At 38.5% G+C, this 10,000-nt stretch overlaps 1 protein-coding gene across 2 annotated transcripts in view; it reads right to left on the bottom strand.

The window, feature by feature from the left end:
• LOC138010835 (angiopoietin-1 receptor-like) overlaps positions 1-10,000 on the bottom strand; it is a 35,406-nt gene that overhangs the window by 1 nt on the left and 25,405 nt on the right. For both annotated transcript variants that reach the window (XM_068857829.1, XM_068857830.1), the window contains 6 exons: positions 9,589-9,773; positions 7,613-7,735; positions 5,548-5,618; positions 5,094-5,134; positions 4,743-4,839; positions 1-2,867 (listed from right to left, as the gene is read on the bottom strand). The exon at positions 1-2,867 is cut by the window's left edge and continues 1 nt beyond it. In XM_068857829.1, the coding sequence (XP_068713930.1) occupies positions 2,777-2,867; positions 4,743-4,839; positions 5,094-5,134; positions 5,548-5,618; positions 7,613-7,735; positions 9,589-9,773 (608 nt within the window). In that variant the 3' untranslated portion in view covers positions 1-2,776. The remainder of the gene's footprint in view (positions 2,868-4,742; positions 4,840-5,093; positions 5,135-5,547; positions 5,619-7,612; positions 7,736-9,588; positions 9,774-10,000) is intronic.

Below are 10,000 nucleotides of genomic sequence, written 5' to 3'. Positions count from 1 at the left end.
TTTACTGATGTACTTTATTCCACTTTATCTCTGAAAACGAAATAATTCACATTTTGATGTATTTTATTGAAACACACTAGGTTGGCTTAGAACAAGAATCGGCAAAATACGGCAATGCAACCAAAACAGAACGAACTTCAAACAAGATTCGCTCCAATACTTAAATAACGTGTAGGTGCTTTAAACAACTTCTGAAAACACAAGCTAGTTAAATTTCCCTCTAATTTTACGAGAACTCATTGCGATTACGTGTTTATAACATAAGGGCAAAATTTTCTTGTCATTGTCGAGGCAAATCGAAAACCAGTTGGGCAAACGGGTTAAACAGCACTTGTACGATCGCATTTTAGAGCAAAACAAACAAACAAATCAACTTTTTCTGCTTGTCCAAAAGAGTACAGACAATTACTATTGAATTCCAGTTGACAATAAAAAAATTATTTCATTCCTAAACAAAGGGAAAACCGATTAAAACCATTTTTTGAAAATAACGAACGGTTTAGTGCCCAAGGAAAGAATTTGTGGAGTGACTTCTTGCACAAAGTATGAGCTATTACTGGTATTCTGTTTTGTCATTGTCGTTGTCTCAGTTTCGGTCTCCTTTCGTTTCTGTTCTAGTCATAGGTCCTCCAGGCATCATGTAACCTTATCAGAGCTTCTAAAGATATGCTCACCGAGGTGAGCTCTACACTTGAGCCCCCGATATGGTCACGTGATCCTGGTCAGCGGATGCCTTGTTTTAACAGGTGTCAATTGATCAAAACATGGATGTCCAATGTCAAAGATGTATGCTGTAAACTAGCATGATACTCTTCACATTGGTATACATGGAGGGGTGGACGTACGTACTGACGGACGGACGGTCGTGACGTCATGGCTATGAAACCAAAATTTCTCGTATGGATAGGTACCATATTTTCTTAACTATGGCGCTCCGCGCGCTCGCCTGCTTTGAGTTATCCACTGGATAGTGATGTATTCAGTGGATAGCCGTATCCACCCTTCAACTTCAACAACTGGGGCCTGGTTACAATCAAGACATGGTCTCAAATACAAAACACATCATTTTCTTTGCTATAGAGTATAATTGGGAGAAATCTCTTAAGAACTTTAGAAAAGGCGTATTTTAGCTATTTTGACTTAATGTGCCTTAAAAGTAAGCAAACTAGCTGTCCTTCGATACAAGGGAAAACCAGCAAAAGGCACAGGTAATTCCCTATTGCACGCCAGTAACTGCTTTGCAATACAAGCATTCTTCAAGAACAGTATTCTAAAACCAATTTCCGACGTGCAATGGGGAAAATACTTGCCTTTTACTTGCTCGACTGTCGGACAAATGACTTTATAACTCGAGTGTTACAAGAAAAGGATCATTTCGAGGGTCAAGAAATTTTATAGAAGAATTTATCTTGGTCGTGTGACGACACTCCGCGCTCAGTCGCTCGCTATTCATTAAGCTAAGTTATAGCTTAAAGAATAAACAAGCAAACAAAACCACAAAACAATCGATCGTCAATTAAAAAAGATGTCTAGAGCAAGGCCATATCCACCGAAATTTCGTGAATATAATATTTAATAAGGTCTTTTCCAAATTAGTAAGGTAGAAAGACTTGGCTCTCAGACACGCCTTGAAATCGAGCTGTTAAGCTAGTAACTTAATTCAGAAGTAGTTGACACAAATGGTTTCATCCTTCATGGAAGGTCTTCAAGAAATAGTTCTGTATAACAAACTTCAGAGTCTTCGGTGGATTAGCCCTTATCGGAGTTATCAGCGTTTTACCGCATAAACGAGGCTAAGGGGTCATTTTTTATTGAATTGACCATTAAGCTTCTCTTGCATGTAGTTTTTTAAAAAAAGAAAATGTGCCTGCAGGTTCAGCTCCAATAAGGACAATTGTGTCCAGAAATGCCCCTTAATGGATGCACGAGGATTTCAGTAACAGTCACAAAGTGTGTCCCCCAAATTCTGCTTCTCAAAAAAGGATAAACACTTGCTTTTACCCTAAGCTAAAAATAACGCCAACTTATATCCTTACCTTATTGTTGAAAATAAGGCAAAGGCTTAGACTCAAAGAGGCACTTCGTGTTAGATGTCAAAAATTGGGTGTGCATCTTATTAGCTGCATCTCTGGACACAAGTGGAAAATTAAAGATATATGGAAATAATACTTAATCAACTTCCTCTCGTTAACCTACTTGCTGCAAATAAGACGACAACTTAATATCAACAGAAGCAGCTTTTTAACCCAACTAAGTATAAGGGACGTAATACCTTACTTTGTACAATAAACACAGTGCAATATCAAAATGATTACATTGAAACGGCAATTAAAGGAATGACAGAGGTACATAACCAAATTTGCCCAATAATATCCTTGTTTCGTTGCCATCGTCCTTGATTAGATCTACTGCATATGGAGGCTCCAACTAATAGTCTCCTGTCGTATGCTAAAACCCATACCCCACCCACCCCCTTAACGGACACACGACTTCCATCCTTCCCTTGTCCCTACAAATATCCCATCCCCATCCCCCCGAAACCACACGTACTGACACACACAAATCAATAGCCCCATGTACTTTGTAAGGCTACAATTGCCCAAAACAACTATTAATGCTTTAATTAAATGAAGTATACCGATGGCCTTTCAATCCCCGGATGTTTGCGCAAAACGCTGGCATGCAAGCAAGACTTGCTACACAATACGGAAGTAATTGAGCACTAAAGTCAAAACTTTGGTGAAGGTAACCATGAGCAGTAGAGGTCACGAGGACACTAGACCATGGCTTCCAGTCGTTCTACTAGTTTTTCAAAGGATGGCCGGAGTTTGGGATTCGGGTTCCAACAGTCTCTCATAACTTGGTACCTACATGTAAGTAAAAAATAATAATTAATGTTGCATGTGATGAACAAATGAAGCAGGGACAACACTGAGTACCGCTCTAACATTGGCTATACAATTTGATCTCTTTCGCTTTGATATGAATTGCCGAATTTAGGACTGTAATTGCGTTCGTCGCTAGGAGAATTTTTGGCAAGGGACATTTTGCCGTAATAATCTGTCAGACAATTTAAACAATTCTAGTTTTTGAACAATTTAGTTTTTTGTGACATCACCACCTCTTTACTCCAAACTTTCCATTTTTAGCCACATTCGACACAAGTACTATGCCTGCTATATTAATACTTTCGAAAGACGTATATGAATGTATCGTCTCCATGGCATCTCGGCTCGTCTAGTTATTCCAACCTCCATATCCAAAGTTCTCCCAATGACGCACTTCATATTTAATGACTACTCCCAGTAAACTAGCTAAGTTTATGTATTGTGATTGATCTTTGCCGGTCGAGAATGTTCAAGTGTGTAGATGAGATCATGTTTTATTGTTCTATAGCATGTAATAGTTTAAGGAAAGTAGGTATTTTTTGCCTCTCAGGGAAATTTCTTGGGTGCCGGGTAATGTACTTAAATGTCGTGGATGAAAGTCCAGGATTTTTCATCTTTACTAATGTAGTGCAATAAATGACCACATAGCTGAGTGAAGACTTGTTTATAATATTGCTTCTGTTTATTTTCCGCTGCTTAAACGATATTGAACAGATGAAAAACGATCGGATGTAACAAAGAAGTATCAAAGGTCCTTAAAGAATATCGTGGAAATAGTTTTATCGCACAACTGTTTATAATTTTTCGTTGCATCATCCTCTCAGGTTTGTCGACATATTCAATGATTTCTTTTGGATAGCACGCGGACGATAACGACCTTTTTATAAGAGGTGCAGCGTGTTGCAATCAACTTAAACTAAACAATTTCCTGCTTGAAACAAATTAGGGCTTAACATCACTTAACACACTCTCGAAATATGAAGAAAAACGGGAATTAGTATCGTGATGGAAGCAGCACTATATACGCGCACGCTCCGCAATAACTTATATTAATGGTTAATCCCGTGCCCAGAGTCATCGTTCCCTTGACCAGCGGTCAGAAACGAGACTCTGGTCAAATCCAAAAAAGGCCATATTTGATTGGCTGTTGAAAAACGGTTTCATTTCCTGCAATTTGCAAATTATAAACTAAAAAATTATGCTTTCTTCCGGATTTTTATCTATACGAGGTCGAAGTTGATCTAGAAATAAATCGTTTTTACTACTTATCAGTTCCGCAACGATTTTGTTTTTTGAAAATTTCCTAGTTGTCACTTGCGTGACACCAGATACTGAAATTTGTTTTGATTGAAAAAAAATTGCTCCCGTTATTCTTTATTCTCCGCAGTTGAAACGTTTGGAGTGTATTACGAGATGTGTTTATACTCATGTGTGCTGTCTCGCGAGTGAAAAATGAGCGCTTTCGTAGCAAAGTGAACTTCAGATGTTTTTGTTGATTTCTAACCAAGTGAAGCTATGATCTTCGCAGTTATGAACGCAATTTTTACAATTGCGTAGAGAAGCCTGAAAAATTCAGGACTTCAACTTCAGGCTTCTCTACGCAATTGTAAAAATTGCGTTCATAACTGCGAAGATCATAGCTTCACTTGATTTCATATCCGCAGTTCATATATGATTCATTTCATATACCATTTCATCATTGATTTCTAACCGTTTCCCCTCATGCACGCGCTGTTATTTAACCGGAACCAGAGTTTTCTGGTTCCGGTTAGTCCAGAGCCTCCCACGCCCGTTCTGCTGGACAAAGGTAACGAAGGCTCTGGGAACGAGATTGGTAATTAATAGTGAACTTACATAGCATCTGAACATCCACTGGGCTTCTCCAGCCGGTACCCTTTCTTCAGTTCGGTCATAACTTCCGGCGTTGTCATGCCTGCATATGGTTTGAGTCCTGGTTAAGAGAATTACAGCAAGAAAATGTCAGTAGCCAGTAATAAATTATGCTAGTGCTCTTTGCCGATATGACAAGCGCTCTGATTGGCTATTTTTTACGGTATAATTTTACCATTATGCCAACGTGCAGTTGACAAATTATGTTCGGTCAATACGGCAAGCAGAGAGGGTGGATTATTTAGTACAAATTAGCAAACAAACAAATCCATGCAAAGAGTATGAGCAAAAACAAATGACGAAGAAATGACGTACCTCCAGACTCTATTTCCCAAAGAAGAACTCCATAAGACCAACTGCGTAACAGAAATTTAAACCATGCATACGAAATTAAAAGCAAAGTTAAAATAATAATAATAATAAAATAGAACTCGCAATTCAATCTTACGATCAAAAATACTTTCTTATAACGCGATGTATTTTTTGCTGTCGTTGATATTAAATCTTGCACTAAAAGATGAGCCCAAACACCCAAACCATCGTTTCCGAATCTCGCTCAATCTCGGCCTTGTTTTTTTAGCGGCCGCTAACTATCAAGCTTAGCTAGGTGCAGCTCTTTATTTAACCACAACACACATGCATAATTTTAATTATAGTGTGTTGTGACTTGTTAGGTGTGCGTGTGCTATGCATATTTTAAAATATGCAATAATCATGAACTAATTAGATTTGTGAAAAAAGTGAGGGATTTCTTTTTCTCGTAACTTACATGTCTGATTCCACAGTGAACACATAAGTTTCCAATGATTCAATAGCCATCCATTTAACTGGAAGTTTTCCCTGGAAAAAATAAAACAAAAACACCACAAATATGTAAATTTCACCTGTTAAATTTAGAAAAAGGTAAAATCGGTAGTTCCTTCAGCTACGAGGCTGGTATCAATGGAAGCCGACGGTTTACCCTTTGCACCCCTCCCTCCCTCTGTCAGTGCTTCACTTTAAGTGTGTTTAAAGCTGTAGCTACACGGATCAGAGGAAAAGTCGAAACAGGCGTTGAAGTCGAACCGGAGACTTCTTGCACCGAAAGCCGCGCAGTAACCAACTAAGTTACGCCTGCTCCTATATAAAGAATACTCTCTAACGCATCTGTTCTATAATAAATGAGGATTCGCAATGGTTGATTATTGTCGACTGTTCATCAATGGATCACTTGGTTATGACTCCATTTTCAATCTACTACGCTAGCTACTTTTGGTTCAGATTCTCATTTGAGCCAACCATCCACAATAGTTTGACCCAAGAAGCGGACGCACCCATTGAACCTTGCCCTTCCCAGAGGAGCTATACTCATCGAAACAAATGTTATAGAACAGTTATAGAATAGCAAGACAATTTGGTGCTGACATGGATGATTCCAATAGAGTCTTCTAGTAGGAAGCTATTAACACTTAGTGATACGTAACAGTTATCGAAATAGTCGTGTTTGATAGACAAAAAATTAAACTTAAAAAGCTGTGGTAAGTCTAGGAAAAAGCAAACACCATATAATATAGGAAACGAATTCACGCTCGAAATACATGAAAGATATTAAGGGCGTTTTCCATTTACCAGGAAATTCCGGAAATTCCGGTTGGGATGTAAATGAAACACACGTTTTTGGTTCGTTCCACTGGAAAATTTCCGGAGTAAACGAACTTCTGAAAACGTAGTCCTGTTTTCCCGTTGGAAACTTTCCGATGGAAATGTGTGTTCCATTTACAACTTTTGAAAGGTCTTACCACTTCCAGGCTATTCACGGCCATATTTTTAAATTTTGGCGCAATCACTGGGCGGCGAACGGACCTGAGTTAAATAGAACACGTTTTTCACTCGATGGAAATGTCCACCGAAATTTCCGGAATTATTTTGTAAATGGAAAACGCCCTAAGCATCATCATCAACCGGGAACTCGGAAAAATCCGAGCCCCAGATGGGATTTGAACCCACGACCCTCCGTGATCTAGTACGGATGCCCTAACTACTGAAGCTACTGGAGACTCTATGGTGAGGAAGGGTGAAATATGGGTATAGACTACGACTGCATCACGCAGTCACATAGTCTAATTTTAACCATCACGCTCATCTTTTAACCACCACGTTCATCTTTTAACCACCACACTCATCTTTTCTTTTCACCTTTTATGATGTTTACAGGAGTAACGGAAATCAATTGCCCACCTCATCCTACTGGCTTTCTTCTCGCAACTAACCGAAAGTTACTAAGACGAGGTTTCAAACGACATGCAATGATACTTTATTTAGGTAACAAATGCCATTTCCGCGTGTTCATTATTCATGGTACTGATCTAGATTCCAATGCGCAAAGACCGCGGCCTCTATGAAAACACACATCGCCAAGAACTGTTTTCACGTTAAGTTAGGAGTAACTGCTGAATAGCAATAGGCTGCCACCTTTGTTAGCATTCAACGGCGTTCTTTGAAAACCTAGTCAAAATGCAAAAGGTGATGTTTTCTTGCCTATAACAGAGTGGCAGGGATAATTCGGCAGTTAAGCTGTACGCTATAAGTTGTTTTCGAATATGACAAACTTTTTTTTACCCTAAGAATCACTAAAAATAAAGGCAAAGGGTCGCAATGAAGCATGCTTCGAAGGGTTGTTCACTGAAAGTGGTTCTTTTGGTTATTCTGGGATTAATGTGAATAACCTATTTGTCGTTATATTCACCCAGTTTAGCAACAATTCGGGCTTGATGGCTTGCTTGCAGTTAATTATTTTGCCACCTAATTCCTCACTGTATGATTTGCTGCAATCGCGCAAAAACATTTTAAAATACCTGGGTTTCCTTTTTATACATCAAGCTCTCATATACGTCACGTGCCATCCCATAATCTGCCACCTTTGCGACGTAGTTTTCACCAAGTAACACGTTTCGGGCTGCAAGATCACGGTGAATGCACTGAGAAGTGAAAAAAAAAATACTCACTTAAGGTAAAAATGAACCTTTTCGACCATGCAACACTGTCGTATGGTAGCGATGTAATGGGTTACCACAGCAACAGGAGAGCCATCTAAAAACCCATTTTATTGTTTTTTTTAAATACCATACACTGTAACTTATCTTTATTACTATAAAGTGATTGGAAGGTTAAGTTGAAACTCTTTGCAAAACAAAAAATAATAATAACCATTTTATTAAACTAAATAAATCTAAGAACAACAATAATAACAACAACAACAACAACAACAATAAAAATTAATAACAATAATAATAATAATAATAATAATAATAATAACAACAACAAAATTATATTGCTGCGGACTCAGATTTACCTTCGCAATAGACCTCTTTACCGATACGGCGGCCATTTTGATTCTATTGTTTCGAATAGCCATTATGGGATGCCCAGGGGGCACATTAATATGTATTTGCCCCCTGACCATCCTATAATGTCTTTCGAAACAATAGAAATCAAAATGGCCGCCGTATCGGTAAAAAGGTCTATTGGTTTATCTGAATCCGCTTTAGAACTTTTTTTTTCTTTAACGTTGCAGTGAGAGCTTCATGCAACCAGTTGATGTGTTTCCGGCAAAATTAAAAATGAGGCCGGTCACCATGTTCGTTTTTGCGATGCAAGCGTTTAAAGGGAGAGTTTCACGTCTCTGCGCATGGGCAAACTGTCATGTCAGCCCAATTAATTCCATTGTTATTGAAACAATCGAAAGCACTGATGCACGAAAAGGAAAACATGTTATAGAAGTGTAATTACTCATTGAAATTACTTTTGCAATCATATCCTTGGTGTTACGAACCTCCTGCATGCGAATAGATAACTCGTGCGTTATGACAGAATAAAAGGTTTGACCCGTACAAAAAATTCAAGGCCAAAATTAAATTTGATATTTTCTGTGTAAACCCGCAGTATCTTCAACCAAATTTGGGTCCTAGTAATTTAGTGTATTTACTTTAATACCCTCAGTGATTAATGAACATCATCTGGTTCAGTAAGAAACCGTAAAATTTACAACCGCTAGCGCCAAGGCTTGGCCATGCGCAAAACCGTGAAAATGCCCTTAAAAGAAAAAAAAGCTCCCAAAAACTTGTAATTCGTTATAATATGCAACAAATAGATTCCATGTTGCCGTGCGCCTTACATTGAAAAACTTGGAATAGTCGTGAAGTGATAACAATAATGAGAATTTATGTTTTGTGATGACGTTCTCGTTGCCGTTTCCGTCGTCGTTGCTAAAGCTCCCTATAGATCACAGAAGACGTCAAAATGTGGTAAGAACGAAAAGCGGCACACCATTATTCAACCGTACTTTGCTAGAATAAAGCACAACAACATCCCTAGACCTAGAACAGAGGTTAGAAAAGGGAGCTTACAGCATCGAGGATCTGTTCTGTGCCTATCCTAAGAGACTTCAAGACCTCACTCAAAGGGAAAGATTCAAAAGATTTTAAAATAACAATGTTATTTTAAAAACTTTTAACAGTTAAAATATGTAAGAAATAAATATCAATTAAATGTCGTAGATTGTAGTTAGTTAGGCACGATTCCTAGAAAGACCACTTTTGTGGTGATAAGATGTCGTGTATAAATAAAGTTGATGATATTGATGATGATGATGACAAAAAGTTTGGTGGCTGATGTTATTGTCACTAAGATTAAAAAGCTGGAGCAGACACAACGAAAGCGAGTTGGGTCGAATCCGGGATCATACTTAAATCCTTCCAAGTTGCAAGTAATAGTGGAACTCAATAGCGATGTTTCAACATTGTGGGTTACGTTTCCGTCAATAAATACGTACCCTGTGGCTTGCCAAGTAAGCCATGCCTTTCGCAACGTCAGTAGCGATCCTTAGCTTCATATCTTCAGTCAGGCCTCCCCTCTTAATGCCTTCACCCTCGCAGTTCTCATTTCCATTCCGTGATTTTTTCAAAAAGTCTAACAAGCTCCCATTTTCAGCGATCTCCAGGACGACAAGTAGGTTTCCTACGGATTAACAAAGCGAAATACTCAGTTGCGCAGTCCCTTCAAATCAGGATTGCTTCTTAGAGATATACTGTTTGCCAGTTTGTTGATCGATAAACAAAGTAGATATATATGATAACTTGGGGCCCGCATAACGAAAAAAGAAACAACACAAGTGCTTTGCTTTTTCACCATGTCAATTGGTCTTTTTCGTTTACACATAGTTTGACGCTCCTCTGGTTTGAAGA

Source organism: Montipora foliosa, chromosome 7 (genome assembly GCF_036669935.1).
Source record: "Montipora foliosa isolate CH-2021 chromosome 7, ASM3666993v2, whole genome shotgun sequence".
In the NCBI taxonomy this organism is placed as follows: Eukaryota; Metazoa; Cnidaria; class Anthozoa; order Scleractinia; family Acroporidae; genus Montipora; species Montipora foliosa.
This window is presented reverse-complemented; position numbering and strand designations above follow the sequence as displayed.